The sequence below is a fragment of the Hibiscus syriacus genome, unplaced genomic scaffold (genome assembly GCF_006381635.1).
Source record: "Hibiscus syriacus cultivar Baekdansim isolate YM2019G1 unplaced genomic scaffold, ASM638163v2 tig00111213_pilon, whole genome shotgun sequence".
Taxonomy (NCBI): domain Eukaryota; kingdom Viridiplantae; phylum Streptophyta; class Magnoliopsida; order Malvales; family Malvaceae; genus Hibiscus; species Hibiscus syriacus.
The window spans coordinates 4,593,618-4,618,179 of NW_024063022.1; the positions used below are offsets into that span (position 1 = coordinate 4,593,618).

The window sequence follows — 24,562 nt, forward strand, 5'->3', positions numbered from 1 at the left end:
GAAATTAAAAATTAGATTTTTTAATATTAGATCGGTAAAATTTGGTCAAAGTGTATTGAATTCTAATTCTTCCCACTTTATTGAAAATGGTTTTCTTTATAGGAATATAAATGATGTTGATAAAACGATGGATGAGATCAACAAACAAACGATAACATGAAACAGATTCAAGAAGCTCTTTTTAACTCTTATTAGAGTTGTTGCTACTAATTTTGAAGAGTTCAATATTTTGTGTTAATGCTCTTGTTATGTCCCTGCGATAGAAGAAGAAGAATCGAAGGAAATTGAGGAAATAGAGATTAAAGAAGAGAAAAAAAGGGATTCAAGAAAACTAAAAATTCATTCATTCCATTCATGCCTTCAGCCCTGCCTAGAACATTGCTTATATATTTACATTGTACTAACCATTTACCAGCTGGCAATACAGCTATCTCTAACAGTTAGATTCCCTTGCAGGTGTTGTTGGGTGATGTTGGCGTGACTTCCTTCATTGCTGGCAGTACCCCTCCCATTAATTAAAATCCCTAACCTCCCCTTAATTGAAATCCCTAACCCTATTTCCAATTTCCCTAATTCTCCTCTGTCTTCTCCGATTTCTATCTCTCTCATGATCATGAAAATACCCCCTCTATGAAATGATCCTTGTACCCAAGGATCAAAACCTAACAATTGTGCCTTAAGCATAATATAGTTTACCCCAATGATGTTTTCCAACCTTAAGTTCATCCACTGCAGCTAATTGTACTTCTTCTCCCAATGTTTATCAAACTTCATATCAGGTTGAACCTTCAACTGTCCCTTATGTCCAAACTTGGAAGGCTCCAATGAGGTAATGTGTTGATCTCCAGATTTCTTTTTTAACCCACTATCATAATTCACTATTTGCAGCTTCGAGGACTCATATAACAAGTTATATGCTACTAACCCCATGCAATGTAAAATGATGCAAGTACCGTAGACCCTTGCTTTTATCCTTAATCTTTTTCGAAGAGCAAGTTAGGTTTGATGGTAAGATCGAAACTTCAGGTAAATTCTATCCTCTGTCTTTATACCTCTGTCTGTCAATCTTATTTTAGCAAAAAATTCAGCCTTGCTTGAGTCTTCTGAAAAATTTTCAGATTCCAAAGTTGTTGTCTTAGTAACTGATTCCTGTTGCTTTCTTTGTTGACTTCCCATATAGTTATGACATTCCCCTTCCCTTGAAATGATCCTTGTCCCCAAGGATCAAACAATTTATTCCTTACAATGATGTGCATCCCATTTTGTTCAGTTTTTGAGAAAAAAATTTGCATACAAAACTCACCTTTCCCGAGTAATGCCCTTGTCAGTGTAAGCACCCACTTAGTACCAGTTTGATTTGCTTTTTTGGATTTTAAGTTTTATAGCTTTTCAGATTGTGTCTGTGATTCCTAGATGCCCTCGTCAGGAGGAAAACTTTCTTCACCTCTTGGTCTCTTACTCCCCTTGAACTGAGCTTCATGGCTAACGCACACAGTCAAGACAATAAAAAGTAGGCCTGAAGCAAGCTCTATAGAAGCACATGATTCCAAAAAGAGGGAATGCACCATTGTACGAAGCTCCACCACAGCAAGATTCTTTAAGGCAGACCCTATATTGTATCTTGTTTTTCTGGTTTGCTCTCTCTGGCCAGCTTGTTGGAAAAATAGACCTGCAGGAGTACTAGGAGATTTTGCAGGACGATCTATCTTTTTGCCAACCTTGTCATAGTCCCAAATGGTTAAGAGTCCATCCTCAGCAGAACTACCCAATACAGATGACTTGTCCGGAGACCACTGAAAGCATAGAACAACAGCTTTATGTCCCTCAAACTTATGAATTACTGACCCAACTCCATTAGAAGTGAGATTTATTCCAATCAAACAAACGAACAATAGTATCTGCAGACCCAGTTAGGATAAGATTATCATCATGGTGGTTCTAATCAACATAATGAAGATCAGCATCATGTGCCTTTTCAACCTTGACAACAGGGCTAGTGCCAACTCGTGCATCCCATAATATGAGGTAGGAATCATCACCTACACTACAAAACTCTTGTGCACTGGATGGAGAGAACGCAACATCTTCAACTGTATCCTCATGCCCATAGAAGATACCATGAGGACCTACAGAAGGCCCCTCGGTTGATTTATCATTACCTTCCCCAGGCTTGTTCTATTTGATGATCGATCCACCAGATATATGGTCCTGGATGCTCCACAAAACCACTGATTTATCCTTTCCTCCAGAGATCACATAGGGTTCAGTAGGACACATTGCAAGAGCAAATTCAGCATTATCTTGATGTACGGTCAAAATTAAATACGGACAAGAATGTGTAACTCCAAGGACAGCATGACGGTTGGGTTGAGCTTCAACATCCCAAATAAGAACATCTGGACTATCAGTGTGTGTAGCAACAATCTTCGGTTTCTGTGGAAGTTCTCTGATTCTGTTAACCTCTCCAGGATGTATGAGGGTCTTGTACTTCTTCAAGAAAGGCGTGTGTGCTTCTTCATTAAACTGAGAGATGTGCTCAGCAATATCCTCAAGGAATTGTTCTGATGTAAATTGCCCAAAATACTCAACATAAGCAATAATTTGAATCTTTGATGTTGGTAATTTATCGAACACCTGAGAATCATCATTTTCCTCACACTTTTTACCAGTCAGCAACTGTAAAATGTGCTCCACATCTCTTTGCTGCGACGCCATTTTGGATTCCAACATACTCAACCGACTGTCCTGCTTGTGCCACCATTTAGGAGGTTTTGTGCCATCTGTTGCTTGCGTCACCAGAGTTTTAAGCTATGCAATATGCTGCTGGATTGAAGAAAGATTAGGAGATTCAACCATGGTTTGGTTCTTTGCTTCAAGCTGCAAGGAAATGATGGCTCTGATTACCAATTGTTATGTCCCTATGATAGAAGAAGAATAATCGAAGGAAATTGAGGAAATAGAGATTAAAGAAGAGAAGAAAAGGGATTCAAAAAAACTAAAAATTCATTCATTCCATTCATGCCTTCAGCCCTACCTAGAACATTGCTTATATATTTATATTGTACCAACCATTTACCAACTGGCACTACAGCTGTCTCTAACAGTTAGATTCTCTTGCAGGTGTTGTTGGTGTGACTTCCTTTATTGCTGGCAGTACCCCTCCCCTTAATTGAAATCCCTAACCCTATTTCCAATTTCCCTAATTCTCCTCCGTCTTCTCCGATTTCTATCTCTCTCATGTTCATGACATCTCTCTTCTTATTTTATTACATGTTGTTATTTATATTTACATCTATCAATTATGATCATGACTAATATGAATCTAAACATAATTTGAAAACTTGACACTGTAAGATGAACTAAAAGTAGAAGTCCAAGAAATTGAAGGTGATGGGTTAGAAGAACTTCTCTGGTCTGTAACCACCAATGATCTCCATTGATGAGTTGGTCTTTGATACCTCTAAGCTTGAAGGAGATGACTAACCCAAAATATAAGAAAAGAAGCTAAAAGTTGTTGTATAAAAAACTGGCGATAAAGTACTATTAATTTGAATAAAATTTATTAATAAACGTGACATTATCTTATTGATGGAGCATACGTTTGTAAGCGAATTGAACTAACACTAATGAATATATATTCATATTCATTCATTTAATTTTAATAGAATAGATGAAGGAACACGAACAATTAAATATATATATTTTTTCATATTCATTCGTTAAAATATATAACCTATTTAAATTTATTCATATTGGTTCATTAAATGAACATAAATGAACTATTAACTAAGGGTCTGTTTGTTTCACTGAAAACATTTTCCGGAAAATGTTTTCCGTAAAATGAATTACATTTTCTGAAAAACGTTTTACGATATTTGGAAGATGTTTAACCCTTTTTCCACTAGTTGATGAATTTTTTAAAAAATATTTATTACAAATATTAAATACAATAAATAATATTATTTATCATAAAACTTAATAATATTATTTTTTTTAAAATATTAAAATAATTTAATTATTATTAAAATATTATTTTTTATAATTTTATTAATAAAAATATTAATATTGGTATATTTTATTGAAATAAAAATATTATAAATCATATTAATTATTTATTAAAGTAATAGTGTTATATTATATTTTAAAATATTAATTAGTATATTTTAAATATCTTTATTAAAATATTATAAGATTATTATATTAATATTAAATATATAAATAATATTATTCATTTTAATAATTTAATAATATTATTAAAATAATAATATAATATCTTATATTATTATAATATAATTGATTATTTTATTATAATATTAAAAATATAATATTATATTATTAGAAATATTAATAAATATATTTTAAATATTTTAATAATTAATATTTTGATTAAAATATTTTATTAATATTAAATTCATAAAATAAAATTATTTTGTGTATTTATTTTTTGAAGTGAAAAGTTCAGACAATGACTTACGAAAAATTAGACCGTAAATCATTTTTCAAAAAACATAAAAGAAATTTTGTTGATCAAAAAAATATTTTACGTTAATCAACCAATTTTTCTCTAACTAAACAATAAAAAATAAAAAAATAAATATTTTCTGAAAAATATTTTTTCATGAAACAAATGAACCCTAAATACTTGGTTTGCTTACGGTCCAGTGGAGTATATAAAGGGACACAAATAAGGAGCAGAAGATTCTTGTTCCTTCCCCATATATCCCCTCCAATAACCCATTGTACAATCTTGATTTATAATTGTTTCGAGCTAATAGTGTCCGCTAAAACACTTCCCTAGGTCATCACTTCATCAGTCTCAAAACAGAGCAGCTGTCATTTCCATCGTAGCTTCTTCTCTGAAAACTGCTTAGTCTACTTGATGAAATGGTTTTTGTTTTGTTATTCTTCTTCTTCGTACTTTATATTTGTTTCCAGCTAATAACACTTCCCTTAGTTCATCTTCAGTCTCCGAACAGAGCTGCTGCCATTTCCACCGGAGATTCTTCTCTAAAAACAGGCTAGTCCGCTTCATGAACCCATTTTGTCTTTTTGTTCTTCATCCCAACCTAAACTGAAATTTTACGTTTCTTTTTTGTTTTTTTTTTTCATAATTTCAGATGGATTGTGTAAGTGCACTTTTATTGTTTTCCGTCATTTCCGTATCCTTCTCCTTCTCCTTTGTATTTCATGTCGTTTGGCGACAAAGAAACGCTCAAGTCGATCATGAGGCTGCCGTTAGCGTTTCCCAACCAGAGGCTGCTGCAGTTGTAGCTAGCGTTTCCCGACCAGAGGCTAGGGTTGCAGTTTGCGTTCTCCTTTGTATATGTTAGTGTTGATAGTATGCTTTTATATAAAATTTTATACATCAGTGTATATTTCAAACGCATCGCCATCTGATGAGGAAGCAGTGAGGGGAGCAAACAATCGGTTTAAACAACTGCATGGATATGTGTATATTTTTAATGGTTATTTTCTTTTAAAATGTTAATACTATATATCAATGATGACGTTGATATATATGTGTTTTCTTTTTTAACAGTAACAACTAGATTTTTTTAATAAAAATAATAGAATGAATTAGATTTACAACTATTCAACTATTAAGATAAAATTAAAGACAATAATAATCAAAATACTCACGAAACTAAAATATTAAATTTAAAAAAATGAAGAAATATAAAAAAATTTCATTGAGAATAATGATCAACATCAAAAGAATTCAATAACCTTCGTGATTACAATCATCGTTCACGCATCGGTACAGAACCGACGAATCCATGTCGCGGCAGCACCGGCAAACAAGCTCTCCTTGCTATTAATACCGACGAGACAGGAGATTACAACCTAATTGTGATTTAAGAATTTGGGTATTGGGATCTAGGTTTGGATTTAGAGATTTAAAAATTAGGATTTAGAAATTGGAGAGGATGACAAGGGGATATCCATCAATGCACGGATAAGTGGACAACAGCAACAACAACAGCAGAGGCTGATCAACATTAGTTGATACTTTGAGATTAAAAATTTTAAATTTTCAGATTTTTTCAATAATAATAACAAATTTAATTTTTTAAAAATTATAAACACATCACATGTTATATTTTGAGTGGTTGATAATATTTTAATGTCAGTTACGGTTAATGCAATATTTGTAACAATAAGTACCTACATTGACTGAAAAATGTTGAAAATAATTACTTTTTCCAATAATATCATCTCCAAAATTTTGTTCAAATTTTGATCTTTCTTGAATATATCATATTATAATAGAGATGTTTATGAATCGAACCAAATTTAACCATAATATTAACACAAGAGAATCCTTAATCTCATATGAAAATGTACTAAAATGACTGGGATAAAGAGTTCCAACTTCTGCTGTGCATCATTTACGATAGTGTCCTACCAACAGGGTGTTGGGGCAGCCTTAATTGCCCCGAGACATGGGGTCTTCCTTTGGGAGGGCAACGAAATTCAACGGTATTACATTGTTAGCCCTACCAGTTTCTCTACGTTCCTTTAAACCCGAAACAGCATGCTTACCTGCCGGAGTAGAAATCCGGCGGCCAGTTGCTGTTCCAACCATGGCATTGGTTTGACCCAACGGTTTCTTTGGTCTTGAACCAAAGAGTGCCTCTTGTTCTGCAGCAAACTGTTCTTGCAGCCGTTTTTGCTCCTGCAAAGATATAAAGTCCATTTCATGCCATATCCACGTTCTCATAGCAAGTTGAATAACCTCTGATCTCATGAGAGATGAGTGTCATGTCCATATATGTATATCTTCATTCGAACAAAAGAATTCGAAAGGAGCAGTGACAGCGACATAGGATGAGACAAGGTAGCTCTTCATTCAAGATTTACAAATCAATATATACTTGAAAGAGTAAAATTCGGAAGCATACCCGAGATCTATGTTTCTCGTCCTCTCTTGCTTGGCGCAATACCGTATATTCCTCCAACATGTTTAAGAGTGAAGTCTGCAATGATAAACAAGTTTTGAGACTGACCAACAATTCTAAACCAGAGTAAAACTTAAAAGGCAAAATCTGTCAGATGGGGGTAAATATTTTTTGAGATGGGATGATTGCTACAGTGCCAAGGAAGACGCACAGACCACCTGACATCTTCCCCATATTTCATGCAATTGGAACGCCAAGGCTAACAAAGTAACAAAGCAGAAGACGCATTGTGCTCTCGGCGTCTTCCTAGTGGCACTGTAGCAATCACCCCCATCTAAGAAAATATTCCCCTCACCACCCTGTACGAGCCAATATTTTTTCCCAACATCTTATTTGATCGATTTTTCCCTTAAAACAAAATTAAGAATCACAAGCCATGTACCTTGTCATATAGGAAAGGGATTCGTTTCTCGGCCTCCCTAGCTTTTACTTTCACAATCAAATTTTCAACGAGAGCTATCCAACAAAAAAGAAGATTGAGTATTATTATATGATGCCCATTCAACCTTAAATCATATGAATCCAATAAGCAATGCAACCTATCTTTTGGTAAAGTTTAATAATAGTCACATGACCAAGGAACTTCTGTTTTCAATATAATGTTCTTTAGTTAATAGACAATCCATGAAATTATCATGTTTGTGCACATGGTTATAAACATCATACATGTGTCGTGGAACTATAGCACTCACTTTGGCAACATACTTCATGATGTAAGATAATTATAAGCTTACATGGCAATTTGCTGACCAGACTACGAGCTTTCTCTGCACGTTTCAGATTTTTGTGCACTCCTCTTCCTGCACTATACCGGTTTTCATCCTGTATAAAAGAAAAATAATAAAAATAAAAATGGAAGTTATAGCTCCAAAGTCCAAACTATTATTAATATAGTACCAGTAGCTACTGACTAATAGCAGAAAAAAGAACAAAATAAAACTATTATTAATTCTTCTAGAAAGAATAAGCCCCCTTCCCAGTATATATAACTCTAAGCTGACAGTTTAAGAAATATCTTGAAACCACCAATAAGAAATTATGAAATGAAGGGCAAGCCAAATGTTGTCGAGAGCACTACATATATTCTAGGTACTAGAGACCTTTATAATGCTTAAGACGCAAGGTGCAAAAAAGCACTTGCCATAGACAAAGGGCAATATTTGTACATGCCTTTATATGTGCCCATGTGCGTATAAAATCAGCTTAAGATATGAAACAGACACTATCTACAAATCGTGTAAAATTTTATTTTCTTTCGTCAGCCAATATGCATGATTGTCTTATGGTCTCTTGTTTGTTACCGAATACTCAAATATTTAAGTATAGTTTAATATTCTCCGCTTTCTTACTAGTAAATGTACAGAGAATAAAAAAGCATGCCTAGACACACCAGACACATTGCCAAACGTATATGTAACAGCAACATTAAGATGTATGATTATGACACTTTAGAGTGGTTTAATGCAAAATTTTATTTTTCTTTGTTAATCATTATGCATGATTTCCTTTGTGTGCTCATAGCACAGCAGAAAAGCATGCTTGATCAAATGCACCTCACCCAAGAGGATCTAAAGAAGCTTGTGTGCATAGGCACACACCTTAACAACACTGTTAAAATGTTCCTATAATTTTGGGATCATGGTTAAAATTTTGTAGACCATCTTTGGTGTAGCCAACGTAAGGATCTCTAAATAGAAATTCTTTTGAAGACTGAATGCTGCAGAAAAGATTCCAATATTTCCTCAAATAAGATTTACCTTTTCATAGTCATCAAGCCATTTTTCCTCCTCAGATGCATGTTTCCATTTATCTACCTTGTCCAAAATATCCTTCCTGCTTAAAGCTTCCTGTTTGGCTTTTGCAATCTGATCATCCATGCTTGAAAGCAGATTAGACAAATCAACATTATCTGCATACACATGTTGGAAGACTAATCACATAATATATTAAGAAAATATTTACACATCAACAATTGAATCCGTTATTACTAAAACAAAAAGAAAATACGGTAGGAAATATTTTTTTTCCAAAGCACATAACATCAAAGATACCCAAAAAAGTACACCTCACCCGGTAGTTATTAAGACAAACTGTGGGTAACTAGAAATAAAATCAATATATGAAACGAAGATGAAGACTGAATGTATGCTAACAAAAATACATTAAATAGTTTCAAGAAGATGTAGATAATTTGGTATAACCAGATTCTATGAGGTTGATAAGAATCTGCCGAGCTGCATCACTGTTTACATCCATATGGACTCCTCTATAAATTTCCTCAAGTTCATTTTGCCTCTTAAATACCAACTCTTTCATTTTACTAGCCTTCAGCACATTCAAACCTTGAACTTCAACCTCAACCTGAACGTAATAACAAATGTTTAACATTAAGGGAAAAATACAAAAATCTTGTAAAATTGACAGTTCTAATTTAAAAAAAATAGAAGGGGTGCTACCTGCTCAATGATATCTAGACCAAGGGATCCTGGTCTCAAGACCTCATCAACTGATGAAGAAATTAAGGAAGTAGCATTCTCATATCTCTTTCGCACATCAGGTGGTGTATCAAGGAGATCCCATAGTTCTATCAAAGTGCTCCCAAGATATTGAAGCTACATGTAAAACAAAAAGATATAAAAAAATAAAGCTTTAGGGAGGTCCACATACAAATAAAACAAATTGTTAATGCTCATATAAATGCAAGAATAGAAACAAACCAACCCTCATGCAAACTGAAAAAGGGAATCCAATATTATAAGCTTTTGGAGGACAGTCAAAACTGTTAGCTTACAGAAAGAACCTCAGTTCTCAACTTCTATTTAACTACTCAAAAGAATACAGACGAAAATACATTATAAAAGAGAATAATCCTGGTAGAACAGAACAGCTAAAATGAAGACTCTTTTATATTTCCTCGACTCTATGTTATGACATGGATGATTAAGTCTTTCAGCAAACAACAAAAAGCATTCAAGAAAAAAAGTCACTACACTATAGTGCTTGTTTTGACAGCTAATCACCTAACACTGAAAACCAAAATTTGACTTGTAAGAACTTGCAAGCAAGACCTCTTGCTTAATGACTTAACTTGTAAGGTATGAAGAAACCAACTGCACTAGCAGATCTTCAAATTCTGTCGTCTGTCCCTATTCTTAGAATCTAGCTTTCTCACAACCTATACAAGTTACCATCCTAAATCTAGGAACAGCTTACAAAAAACATTTTTTGGACTGTATAGCTGCTCCCTACTTAAGTTGCACAGCAGCTAATAGAACAGAGGATGATCCTTCTCAATAACTTCTGAACATATGGAAGATTTAGAGAAAAGGAAAAAAATCCTTGTGGGCAAGCTATACACATTATCATCCTAAAACCAGGAACACCTAAACAAGACAGCTTTGATGATTGTACGGTTTTTTCCCCTTTGAAGTTGCCCAGCGGCTAAGATCAGAAAATGATCCTTCTCAATAATTATTGAAATTACAGAAGATAGATATAAAACGTCCTTGCTCTTCTAAAAATGGAATTTCATCAATAAAATTGATCACAACATTAAACCTCAACAAATGATTCAATAGTAATCAATTATAAAGTGCAGCAATTCAGGTATCAGTAAAACAAATAAGATACTGGAAAATAATCATCCCAACTCAGACTCTTTTGAAAAGTTTAAAATGCTATAAAACACTAGAGCCTGCCATTTAGAAATCCACTCTCAACAAAAGCTTCAAAAAAAAGCACTAGGTTAATAAGAGACTCAGTTCATCAAGCCGTATGGTCAACCAACAAACATAGCTACACTAGAAAAAAGAAATGCAAGAGAACTTCAGTCAAACTTATTTTTGCACCAATGACCTTACAAGAAAAGGCAATAATCAAATGCACCTAGCTTGAAAATATCATTGTTGTTTTTGTTGTCTAGCACTATGTCTTAGCATGCACCTAGACAACACTGCCCACACCTTAAGTAAGCCACTCCTACTTGAGATTTTGACTTGCATGTAAAATTTAGAGCTGAATGCTGATATACTTTATGCAACACATAATAAGCAAAATCTGCATCCAAATATTGGAGAAGACTTAAGCTTTGCCAAAGAGTAATTTTTAAAATTGTAATCCTTTAAAAAAAACATTTTCTCATTACTATGTATGGTTGCAAATTTTAAATATGATTTTCCATCTCAAAACATCAGTGCATACCATGATTTTTTTTTTTTATAGGAATGGCAGGCCTCGTTAAAATCCCCTTCATGATTAATGGAACATAAAGTGCTCCTTAATCAGCGGAAGGAGGGAAAGAGTGCCTTATAATTCATTAAAACGCATAAATTACATAATACTTAGGGAACAATCATGTAGACTCCCTATACACACCAACCCATAGCTTAAAAATAACAGACCCAAACATAACCAAAAGACTTTAAAGCTAGCCAATACCAGCCTTAGCTAAGGCATCAGCCTCAACATTAGCTGACCTAGCAACCCATCTAATAATGCCTCCCAAACCTCTTAACTTGGTAACAATTTCGTTCACAAGGTCTACATATACATTGGGACATCTATCATAGTTCTTGATCCAGTCCACCGCAATTTTACTATCAGTTTCAACAATCAAGCGATCCTCAAACTGTTGCTGGATTGAAGCAAAGAAAAACAAACCCTTCTTAATTGCCATTAGTTCTATCAAAATGGGAGGACCCGGACTAGAAGCCTCTTGAAAAGACCCCACCACCGAGCCATTCTCCACTCTTAGAATTCCCCCAACTCCACTTTTCCTCCAATCTGCAGTAACAGCTGCATCCACATTCAACTTTATATAGCCCTTTGGAGGCCGAGTCCAGGCCTTAATTTTAATGACTGAAGATCTAGAATTAGCGCAACAATCCCCAAGCGAAGGATCACAAATAAGACAGTCCATTAGAATAAACGTCTCCTTATAGACAGCTAAGAACCATGCAGCCAGCCGACATCTTGCCATAAAGAAAAGATCAGTCTGATCTAAACTCCCCTTATCAAACACAATCGCATTCCTACATTTCCAGATTGTCCAAAACACCACTCCCGGAATGAAAGACCAAATTATAGAACTAGGCACCAAATCTCCCCAAGCTAACAAAAAACTTTTAGCATCAGCTTGTAAAACTGAACAAACTCCCCAAAATCTCAAAAAATTATTCCAAACAGACCACGCGACCGAGCAAGTAAAAAATAAATGAGAAGAGGATTCATCCACCTTCTTACATAAAGGACAAACAACATCAACAATTGCTGAAACTCCTCTCTTCTGTAATTCAAGTTTAACTGGCAGCCTTTGATACACGACCTGCCACATGAAGATCTCCACTCTAGGAGGCACCAAACCCCTCCAAATGTGCTTCATCAAAAAAGAATCTGCTGTCAAAACAGGACAGCAAGACTTCAAACACGAATTAACAGAAAAAATTCCTTCCCCATTCCCTCTCCAAACCATACCATCTGACATCTCATTATTTAGTGTGAAATTATGGATAACATCCATTAACTCAGCAAACTGATCCAATTCCCAATCACTTAAATTCCTTCTCAATTGAATATGCCAAACCCAAACTGAAGACCGAAACTCCCCAAACTCATTAAGCTTCCCATTTTTGTTTATCGACAGAGCAAACAATCTTTGGAAAACCACTTTAAGAGTGACATCAAGCGCCCAACTATCAAACCAAAATCTGATACTCCCACAATTCCCCATCCTAACATTAAACAAACTTCGAAACTTAGTTCCAAATTGATCCTCATTGAAATGGTTCTTAACCATCGATTTCCAGATCCAAGAAGCATTAGTAGGTAGTTTTTCATTGAACGACAAAAAACTAGAGTCCAAATTATATTTACTGCAGATTACCTTTTTCCACACTGAATCGCAGTCATTAGCAAACCTCCAACTCCATTTCCCAAGTAGAGCTCTATTCATAAAATTAAGATCGACAACACCAAGACCACCCACCCGTTTATCAGAGCAAACTGTCGACCAATTAACCCAATGAATTTTTTTGGCCTCAACCTCTCCTCCCCATAAAAATCTAGCCATGATAGCATTGAGTTTATCATATACCGAAACAGGAATCTTGAACGAGGACATATAGTAGGTTGGTAACGCACACAAAACTGCCTTTAATAAGACCAATCTGCCTGCCATAGACATTGTCTTAGCCTTCCAGCCTGTTAATCTGTTGTAAAACTTCTGCACTACCGGATCTCACATCTGCTAGGAATTTCTCTTAGCACCAAGAGGAAGCCCCAAATATTCGGACGGGAAATGTCCTACCAAACAACCTATAGCATTAGCCCACTGAGTAACCACTTCCTCAGAAATATTAATCCCAAATAATTTACACTTAGTGAGATTCAATTTAAGGCCTGACATAACTTCAAAAACTCGAAGAACCCTCTTTACATTAAGAATCTGAGTCTTCGATGCATTGCAGAAGATGATGAGATCATCTGCAAATTGCAGATGAGACAAATTAACAACATTCTCGTCTTTGCCAACTGTCAGGCCACAAAACAGGCCTGACTGGACTGCTTGGATAATCAAAAGATTAAGCAATTCACCAACAAGATTAAACAGCAAAGGGGAGAGGGAACAGCCCTGTCTAAGACCTCTAGACAACGAAAATTCATCCGTAGGAACACCATTAACCAGCACTGACATCGAAGCTGTAGTGACACAAGTCCGAATCCAACTACACCATTTTGATCTGAAACCCATTTTATCCAAAACTTTAAAGAGAATGTCCCAATCTACCGTATCATAAGCCTTCTTAAAATCCACCTTAAAGACACAAGCCTTCAAACCTTTCTTCCTCCATAAGTCGATACCTTCATTAGCAATAAAAGAACAATCCAAAATTTGTCGACCCGGAATAAAAGCAAATTGTGAGTCACTGATAATATCCTTGATGCAACCTCTCAACCTTCTCGACAGACACTTGGACAGAATCTTGTACATCCCTCCTACGAGAGAAATAGGTCTTAAATCATCCAGACCCCCAATATTAGAACCCTTCGGGATTAAGGTAATGAAAGAATGATTAATGCCATTCTCCCACTCCTTTCCCAAAAAGAAATTATGGAAAAACTTCAGAATATCCCTCTTCAAGTGAGGCCAGAATTTTTTGAAAAAACCCATATTCAACCCATCTGGCCCAGGAGCTTTGTTACTATCACACGAGTTTATGGTATCCCAAATCTCTTCTTCCGTAAACTCCTTCTCTAACAACAGACTCTGCTCCAGAGAAATTCTTGAGAAGTTCAAATTAATATCCTCCACTTCCAAGGTAGAACGATGATTAAAAGCTTTAAAAAAATGTTCTCTGACAGTAGACTTTATAATAACCGGATCTTTGATAATTTTACCATCAACATGAATTGCATTCATAGAATTCATCCTCCTCCTAATGGAAGCACTTGTGTGAAAAAACTTAGAATTCCGGTCTCCATCTTTCACCCACTTTTCTCTTGAATTTTGAAACCAAATTTGCTCCTCAACTCTGTAAAGTTTCCACAATTCATTTCTCCATTTCCTCAACTCTGTCGCATTGACATCTACATTGGCACTCTGATTTTGCTGCAAACTTAATTCAAACTGATGAATTTTATCTTCCAGAGCAGCAATATCCAGCCGTGGAAACTGTTTCCTTACCCCAGACCAGCTCTTAATGGCTGACTTTGTATTCCTTAGAATGCTCAAAATTCCAGCTTTTTTCTTCTCCTCCTTGAACTCCTTAATAGACTCAACCACCTTCTCTTCAAAACCATCCTCAGACATTAAATAATTGAACAATCTAAAAGGCCTCTTCCCCCAATTATCTTCCCCACTCTCAAGAACAATAGAATTATGATCCGAGATAGACTTTGGCAGTAAAAATTGGTTGATACAGTGAAATTCTTCTGAGAAACTGACATTAACCAGGAACCTATCTAGTTTAACAATAGTTGGAACATCCCGATTGCTGCTCCATGTAAATTTCCCCCCTATTAAAGGCAAATCAATAAGACCCGTTTGCTGAATAAAAAGCCTAAAGATTTCCATCGAGTTCCTATTTTGAGCCATACCATCCTTCTCATCCTCTGTTAAGTAGGCATTGAAATCTCCTCCCACGCACAAAGGGACATTGGAACCATTAATGAACAGTCCCAGTTCTTCAAAAAACCCTGCCTTCTCTTCTTCCACAGAAGGACCATAGACGTTTATAAACCCACATTTAAGTTGGCTGGACTTAAATTTCCCGACCACTGCTAAAAACCTCTTATGAATATGATGCTCTTCTAACACAAAAACAGACTCATCCCAACAACTAAAAATACCTCCTGAAGAGCCTTCTGCTGGAGACACAACAAAACCTTGCAACTTATTCAATCCACTCCTTAAAAAAGCGAAAGGTAACTTCTCAAGTTTTGTTTCTTGAAGAAAAAGAAAAGATGGTTTTTTCTCTGAGATTAATTTCTGAACAGCTCTCTGCTTTTCTTTTTTACCCAACCCCCTAACGTTCCAAGACAAAATAATAAGCCTTTGCATTCTAAACTTATATGACAAAACCAGAAAAAACCTATGAATTGCCCCCGACCTCAGCTGACCGCACTCGAGCCTTTTTCCAAGTCCATAATCTTTTGTAAAAAAGCATCTTTCCCTTCCTTGAAAGAAACACCCAGAATCTTACTGATTTCCCATGTAGCAACAGCTTCTTCCAACAACACAGGAAAAGCTGATGAGGATAATGTGGACACACTGGCATGTTCCACAGCTTCCCTAAAGAGTGATCTTCTAAATCTCCTATTAAGACTCCTCATCCTTGGACCACCATTGTCTCTTTCTGAAGACCCAGCAGCTACTGGAATTTCAGAATTCCCACCCTTAGAACTTGCAGCCCTACTTAACTCCTTACTGGACTCCCTTCGAGAACCCTTCTTACAAGCTTGCACGTCTTTAATCCACAACTTTCTTCTCTTAGACATGCAGTAAAACCTCTTGAAACTCCTAACTAACTTCCAGCGAACCGGGCCGGACTTCACAAAACTTGCAGACCGAGGCTGTGAACCACCTGATGAACTTGCCACCTTAACCACTTTAACAGACCCCATACCATCTTCAATCCCAGCTAGATTGTTAATCTTATCTGCAGCAGAACAGAATTTTTTGCCAATAACTGGGTCCAGACCACTCAACACTGGACTTGATGTACCTATCCGAAGCCCATTCTCCCAGTCAACTTTATCATGCTCAAGAGACTCACCCCCCATACACATTCCACCTTCTATTCCTCCAATAAAGCCTTCCGACTTTCCATGCTGGGTGGAGACAACCTCTGCATCTTCCACTCCTCTACACTTGTCCACCGAATAATTAAATATTGAATTTGAACACCCATTGAAACCTTTCCCATTTCCCAAGACATTGTCATGGTGGGAGCCTTGGGCCCATTCCAACAGCCTAGAATGAGCTCCTGACTTGTCCTGACAACCCACGTGCCAACCATTCTGCACCTGAACATCCTCTTGACTGCACTTAGCGGAACTCCCCGCCCCAGGAACCTCTGGAACATCCTCTTTCACCAATCCTGACAACTCAGGAAAAAAATCATCACCACATTCCACCTTAATTTTGATCAGGAATTTCCTCCCATAAGTGTTCACGCTCATATGGTCAGGGATGTCAAAAGGACTGACGACCCTAAGCAGCAGATGCGCCACCCTACAGTCCACTCTTTGGGCAGTTTCATCTTTGATCTTCACTAACTCCCCCCACCTAGATGCCAAACTAGTAAAGAAAGGAACGGACTAGCAATTTAATGAAACTCCAATAATGGAAACCATACAAAAAGGTTGGGGGATGCCACCCTCATCCAAAACAGGTTCCAAATACTCAAACCAGAAAGATAGAGCTTCCCAGTTTCCTTCTGTCACCCTTCTTTTTTCCTCTGCCGACTGGAAAACAACCAGGCAAGCATTTTTTGCAAAGCCCCATCTAAGGACCTTAACATCGAAACCCTCATTTCTTAACGCTTTCTGCACAAAATCTACTTCAAATATTGCTTTGCAAATCCCGGTAAGAGACGATCTCAACCAGACCCTATCATCCACCGGAATAAAAACATCCATAGGTTTTCTCCTCTCCTCCATAGGTAAAAAATTGTCCTTCTTGACAACCTCTGGAACCTTGTTCACCCCAACAACCGTATCCTTAAAAGTCCTACCATCATAAAACCTACTCATCAACTCCATCTTCCTAGCCCTTTCAGTATTAGACAAAACTCTTCCCACATTTTCCCTCCTTGATGCCCCACTAGATGAACCATCTACCCTCTCATCTACCTGCCTCCTCAACGGAGAGGCTTTCTGATACTTAGCTACAGACACTGAGATTCTCCTTCCATCAAACAGGACATTGTTCATATTTTCCACTGCATTACACAGATCCTCCTTACAAGCGAAGTGGACAAAAGCAAACGTACTAACCTTATACTTCGGTCTGTTATTAAAAAGAGGAATGAACACCTTAATAACTTTCCCATAAACACTAAAACAGTTCCATAACTCACTACGACGCACTTGCTTACTAAGATTGTCAACAAAAGCTGACCATAAAACTCCTCCATGGACCTCTCTAAACTTGTTAACAGAAAACTTGCTTTTCGAAAACTCATTCTCTCTCTCTCTAACTTTCTGCATTCTCTTGTTTTGTCTCAGTGCATACCATGATAGCAGAAACTTTGTGAAGGAAAGAAAACTAAATTAATTATTAAGCAAGACTAAGCACCAACAGGTACAGAGATCCATATAAAGCGAGCACCAACAGGTACACACATCCATATAAAGCTCCAACAGGTACAAACATCCATATAAAGCCCCAACAGGTACAGACATCCATATGCATAAGATTATACAAATACATATGGGGGTATCTACTTAGGAGACATGCAATGTGCCAGATTGCCAATACATGAAAAAGATTGATGAAATCCTTAAGACGTCACCTTTTGTAACCTTTTTTGCTTCTCTTGCTGCAGTGAATTAACGACGCCGGTCAATTTAGCAAGAGTATCATTGCTAATGCTCTTTGATTGACCGTTTGCAGGAAAAATCAGGCTAGTATGAATGTCGCTAACTCTCTTCGAGAAATCAAAGGACATCACCACTGACAGCTCATGAATCATACTAATATGGCTGTTAACTTTTTGTAGCCGGATAATCTAGAGATTCGGTTAAAAGAATAAAATTCAGTAGAATAGACAAGCCAGAGAACTATAAATCCAGATGATAGATATCAACAAACCTTTTCACTCTGAAGCTCCTGTAGATGAGACTTAAGCTCCTCAAATTTCTTGACTGTCAAATCACGCTCATCTACTTCTGGATCAGAAGGCAGCATAGACTGACCAGTGCCTGCTATTTCTGCACAGTTCTGTGCAATCTGTGACTGGGTTTCAGTAAATTCCTTCATTCTTTGCTTTTTCTTCGACCTCAGCTCCTCCAAAACAAATCTTATATAAGATATTTGCTGCTTGAGTGTGCCCTTTCCCTTCTCAGATTGCAGAAATAAGCCACGTTAACAGAAAATATGAAGGGCAAAAAAGCTATAAAGTGGATATATCCTAAGATAGTTGCTAATGTATTGTTTCTTATAATGAATTTTACAGGTAACATGGACTGGTTATGCAGATCATACTATACTACTGTGCTCACCACATCCTCAATAAGCTCTTAAAAGAAAAGATCATTTGTAGTTTCTATCCATGTCCCACATTATCGTACACATAAAACATCATCTTTCCCATGCTATAACAATTTTTCTAAGATATTCTTTTTCTTTCCAAGCCAAATAACAAAAAAAAACTTAAAATCTTGAGATTTAAGAATATTATCAGAGAAACCCAAACAGGTCCGAAAGCAGGTACTTGCTGCTTAAGAGTGTCATTTTACTATTCAAAATTCACAATCAGGAGGAGGAATTCAAACAAGAACCATAAAGCAAATACATACCCTAAGATAGTGTATATAAAAGTTAATTTTCTGTCTATACAATTGTACTTGTACAACAAGAATGCTGAGCCTTTTCTCACTAAGGTGGATATTCCAGCGTGTTGTCAGAGCATGTCCTTAGTGTAGTAAAAGATAAGGACTATTTTTAATAATTTCCATCCATACACTATTCAATTTACGAAAAAAGAAAAAAGGAGCAACTTTTTCTGGTGAGTGGTGACTCTATAGGTTTTTTACAATAATTTTATTATTTTCACATTCGAATATGCACCATTTTCAACTGCAGGAGAAGTAGCACCAACAAACAAAAACAATGGTTGTTGCTGTAGCTACTTTCATCAACTATTTGTTTCGCTTCTTAAAGGGCAGAGAAAAGAAATATTATAAAATTAAATAAAAGTACATAACTAAAAGGTAACACCAAACTTACCATAACTATTTTATATAAAAGTCAAATTATGCAGTTTATCTTTAAATAATTACTAGAATATTATTCGCTTCTGTATTCAAAGCAGCAAGCATTATAAAGTGCAAGCTTTTGTCTCTAAAATAGAGGGATTTAAACTGCAGTAAGAGTCTCATTCTGTCATAGACACATTTTTATCATGTTTATGGCGGTTGTGCACATGATAAATGCTACTGTGGTCAATTGCAAAAAAAACATCAACCATGATATCTAGTCACAAAATGAAGATAGCCAAAAACGCAAAATAAAAGCCATGACATTAGATCCTTTGCCTTAATGCATTACTATTATTTTTAATTAATAATATCTATGTTGAGAAAGTGATTTATTGAAAAAAAACAACTACAACTACAATTCCATAACAATAACAACTTTAGAAAGAAAAGAAAAGAAAAGAAAAATGAACAAACCCTTGAGGAGGAGAAGGAATGCTCTCCGAGGGAGGTGACGAGTTTGGCGATTTCGGATTCAATTTGAGCCAAAGAGTGATGCAAATCAGCCTTGCTCTTTCTCGTCGTTTCCACTTTTCTTCTATAAATGTCCAGACACTCTTGTTCCAATTCCAGCAGCATCTTATCCCTTTCGACGTCACTTTCCCCCATTTCATCCCAAATTACCTATTAACAAAATCAACAGCAAAATCAACCCTTAGTTTGACTTTCTCAGTCAAAATTTTCGAAAAATCCAAACAAAAAAGTGAGAGTCGGAGAACAAAACCTGCAATTCTTGAAGGAGAGAAGCGCAAATGGTCTGAGAATGAGAGGGAGGGAGAGACGGCGGCAACGTAGTCATATTTGGGGAGGAAAACAAAAACATGAAAAATCCACGAAATGCTTGAAACCCTAAGAATTAGAGAGGAAATTGAGGAACGAGTGAAATGCGAAATGGGAACGTTACGAATCGCAGTTTTGAATTTCCATGAGAAAAGATTGGGGGATCACATTTCTGATTTCTCCTTTTTTTTTAATACTGAAATAAAGAGTGAGAAAAAGAAAACAACATATAGAGAGGAGCGGTACGGAAATTTGAGTTGTTTTGGCGCGAAACTCTACGCACCCGTATTTAATTGTCTTTTCGGTCAAATTCATTAATTAGTCCTTGTACTATGCATAAATATGCATTTAGGCGCCTACTCTAATTTGATTATTTTTAGTCCTATAATTTTCAAATTTTCAAATTTCTGTCTTGACTCATGCTTCAACCGTAAAATTTCTTACTCAAATTTTACTATTAATCTCAAGATTATGCATAAGGTGTAAATTTAGTTCATTTGGTTCAATTTTATCATTTTAAATCCATTAGTTATATTGTTCATTTGTTATTTAAGTCAATATTAAAATTTAAAAATACAATACTTGAAATTAATCAAATTATATTTTAAAGATTAAATCCATAACTTATATATGATATATGTATTAATGACATAATTAAATTGTTTTGTCCTCCTGGCTCTAAGGTTTCACCTTGATTAATTTGAATCGACATGCGTTGTAGGTCTGGCTTTAGTGGGTGAGTCTCCCAACAAGGATTTTCAGCATACACAATGACTCAAACTCAAAATCTTACTTAAGCGATATCAAGTTGCTTACCAATTAAACCAACCTCTTTTGATTAGAATTTTTTTTTTTTGTTATCTGAATGAGTGATCAATTTTATAACTTGATTTTTATTTTTTTTACTTAAATATATCAAGGGCTTTTTTGTTACTTAAATATATGACTAATGAGATATATTTTTCAAGGGTTTTTTTCTTATTTAGGTTTGGGTGTAAGAGTTTAATTGTTTAAAGGGTTTTTTTTAATATGTAGCTTAAGTTTTTTAAATAGAAATAGGGTCTCATTAAAAACCACCTTCATAACCATTAAGCTCCTAGAAACTCAATGATCATAGGAAGGAGGAAAAGAGTGCCCAAAGATTTATTACTATAGCAATAGATACAACTAGTTCAGAACATAAAATACAACATAAAAACCCTTTAAACCAACTCCAAAGACAACCACCAAATACAAACAAAACACAAGCCCTTGTGCTATCCTATGCCTGATTTAGCTAAACGATCAGCTTCCACATTTATACATCTGTTAACAAACCTAGTAGTTACATTGAACTGACTAACTAACTTGGCTATAACTCTGACCACTTGAACATAAAGATCTGGACATGTCTCCAGATTGAAAATTCGCTTTAGCGCATTATAAGAATCACTCTCTAGAATTAGACTTCCTTTATCCCTCCAAACCGATTTCAAAAACAAATCTAACCCAGCATGAATTGCTTTTAACTTAGCAAGGATTGGGGGGCCTGGTCTAGTCGATCTTGAGAAAAACTCCAACCTTTTACAATCTGCATCTCTTAGCATACCACCAATACCACTGCATCTACAGTCAAAATTAATTGCCCCATCAATATTAAGTTTTAAGAAACCCGGGGGTGGGGACACAACTTAGACTCGAACAAAACAGACCTCGAAGGAATACGATGATGATCAGCCAAAGTTAAGTCTCCCTTCTCGAACATATTTATGAATTTTTGAAAGGTTATATATTTATGATTTAGTGTTTGAGTTATTATATTTAAAGTTTAAAGTTTTAATATTATAATTTTTAATATCTATAGATTATCTAACTTAAAACTTATACAATAAAAATGATTAATTTGAAGTAAGACTGAAAAATGTATGTATTAAACAAATGCAATAAAATGATTGATTTGAACAAATAAAAAAATAGAAGACTAAAAACTCAATTGAAATAAATACGAAAATTTGTTTATTTATATGGTAAACTATACGCATAGTCTTTTATATTTTTGGTCAATCTAATTTTGATTATCGGTTCATAAAAAGAAAGTGATTTTAGTCTCTTATATTATCGATTCGTTTGATTTTGATCCTTTATTCATTAATTTTCGTCAACCCACTAACGAAAATTTGACTTGAAAATTAAAGAATTTAAAAAAAAATCCACGTATTTTAACACTACATATCAAATGCCCCTCACTACTAGAAAAACACTGACCATTTTTTATTTTTAATTATCAACTCAAATTTTCGTTAATGGGATAATAGGAGTTAAACACTAAGGAATTAAAGTCAAACAAACCAACAATGTAAGAGATTAAAATTATTTTTTAATACTGATGACAAAAATTAAACGGACTGAAAACATAAAAGGCTATCCATATAATTTGCCATTATTTATAATATATTTATCTTTCTATGGTAAAAGTATTATTAAATAATTTTTAATAGTAAATTTTTGCAGACAAAATTTGGGCAAAATCACACAAATAAGGAGGTGATTTTTTCCTCAAATAAGAATCATCAGTTTATTTTCTTAAATAAGGTGTTCTGTATGGTAAATTGGGGAAGATGCATTGATCACACGACATTTTCATTGTTGAAAAAATTAACTATTGTACAACGAATCATTAATACTGATTGAAAAATATAAATAAAAAATATAAGTGAAGAACCGATCAACTATGTCGTGGTATTAACCACCGTCTTAGAAGCAAATTCGTCTCGATGTGTGTAATTGCTACAATTGACAAATGACCCCTTGAGATTAACATGATTCTCCAAATTCCGTACCCATAAAGATGAAGTGGACTCTGATAATACTGTTATTCTCTCAACTCAAAACAACACTTATAAAAAAATATCAAAAAGAGTGTTTCTGAAACAGATAATTACTTAGGAACAATGTATCAAATGAGAAGAGAAACCCACTATTTATAAGCTAAATAGTGAGAGCAAAATTGACATTCAATTCAACAACATTAATATACTTTTTAAAATGAAATTAAATAGCAATAACAATGTTTTTATCATTAACAATATTTTCATAAAGACGCATAAAAGATCTAACGACTCCTCAACTTCCATGCGACTCTAGATGTGAAAATAATAATATCGTTTGTTGGTGTCTTTGAATTGATGAAAGAGCTAATCAGAGATGATAAAGGAATTGATGAAAGAGCTAATCAGAGATGATAAAGGAGCATACACCATTAATAAAGTTTAGAAAGATGAAGAAGACAAAAACGAGTCCTAATACGGAAAGACAATTATCATTCGAACATCTTGTAAAAAAATATCAAATAATTTCGACATCATTCAATTGACACTATAACCTTCATTTTATTTAAAATTAAAAATAATAATTTACCTATCACCTTATATTAAAAAATTTATTTTATCATTACATTATCCCAGAATTTTGCCTGAAATTGCCAAGGTAGCATTCTATTTATTTTCCCGTGCATATCCAATTGCTTTTATCGTCATTTCTTACTTATTAAGCAAAAGTAATTGGCATGTGTCAAATTGTCGCACTTTGTTCTCCCTTGGCCCATGCCAAATCTAAAAAAAAAACAGAAAGGACAAAGCTTTGGTTCAAAAAACACTGTAAAATTTTCCACAAATTTGTGCAAAAAAATTGTTTAGTTCACGCCCAAATGCAAAACCCCAATTTTCGACAACCCCTTTTATTTTCGATAGCAATCCAAATTCTCTTCTTCAACAATTTCTCCACTGAATCAACCTTCTGTTCTGAACCAATGGCGACAACCACCACTTTGGGAGGAGTCTGCCCTTCCCATGGATCCCAAAAGAGCTCCGAGCTCGAAAACCTTGCTCGCTTTGCTGACGACGAGCACAACAAGAAAGAAAACGTGATGGTCAAGTTCGTGAGAGTTGTGAAAGCAAGCGAGCAAGTGGTGGCTGGGATGCTTCACTATTTGACGGTGGAAGCTATCGACGCCGGTAAAAAGAAGCTTTATGAGGCCAAAATTTGGGTTAAGCCTTGGGTGGACTTTAAAGAATTGCAGGAGTTTAAACATGCTAGAGATGCTGATTATTCCTCTTGATGTAAGGTATTTCTACCTTTAATTGATTGTGGATATAAGAAGAAAGCAAAATAACCTGTATAAGTTAATGGCTCAAAGAGATGGCTTGGTGGTAGATGTAAAGGTGAAATGGATGGCTATTTATGTTATGAGAAAAGGTAGTGGAAGTATGTTGATATGGCTATGGTATGGTGATGAAACAAAGGATGGTTGGTGAGAATAATATCTTAGAAAGACCAAGGAAGAATTAGTGCTACAATGAGCAAAGACC

General features: G+C 35.2%; 2 protein-coding genes and 1 pseudogene across 2 annotated transcripts; 1 reads left to right on the top strand and 2 right to left on the bottom strand.

Moving 5' to 3' along the window:
- Nucleotides 1-1,409: 1,409 nt before the first annotated feature.
- LOC120156233 lies at nt 1,410-2,715 on the bottom strand (annotated as a pseudogene).
- Nucleotides 2,716-6,305: 3,590 nt separating this feature from the next.
- Nucleotides 6,306-20,362, bottom strand: LOC120156122 (65-kDa microtubule-associated protein 5-like). Its single transcript, XM_039167539.1, has 11 exons — nt 20,161-20,362; nt 19,854-20,060; nt 18,271-18,516; nt 17,972-18,187; nt 9,416-9,571; nt 9,161-9,320; nt 8,717-8,868; nt 7,694-7,781; nt 7,342-7,415; nt 6,903-6,977; nt 6,306-6,676 (listed from the first exon to the last, which is right to left on the bottom strand). Exons 1-11 carry the CDS (start codon nt 20,257-20,259, stop codon nt 6,428-6,430), a joined length of 1,722 nt encoding a protein of 573 aa, XP_039023470.1. The 5' UTR covers nt 20,260-20,362; the 3' UTR covers nt 6,306-6,427.
- Nucleotides 20,363-23,884: 3,522 nt separating this feature from the next.
- LOC120156234 (cysteine proteinase inhibitor A-like) lies at nt 23,885-24,312 on the top strand. The gene has a single exon (XM_039167616.1). The coding sequence runs from the start codon at nt 23,902-23,904 to the stop codon at nt 24,310-24,312; it is 411 nt and encodes a 136-aa protein (XP_039023547.1). The 5' UTR covers nt 23,885-23,901.
- The last annotated feature ends 250 nt before the right edge of the window (nt 24,313-24,562 follow it).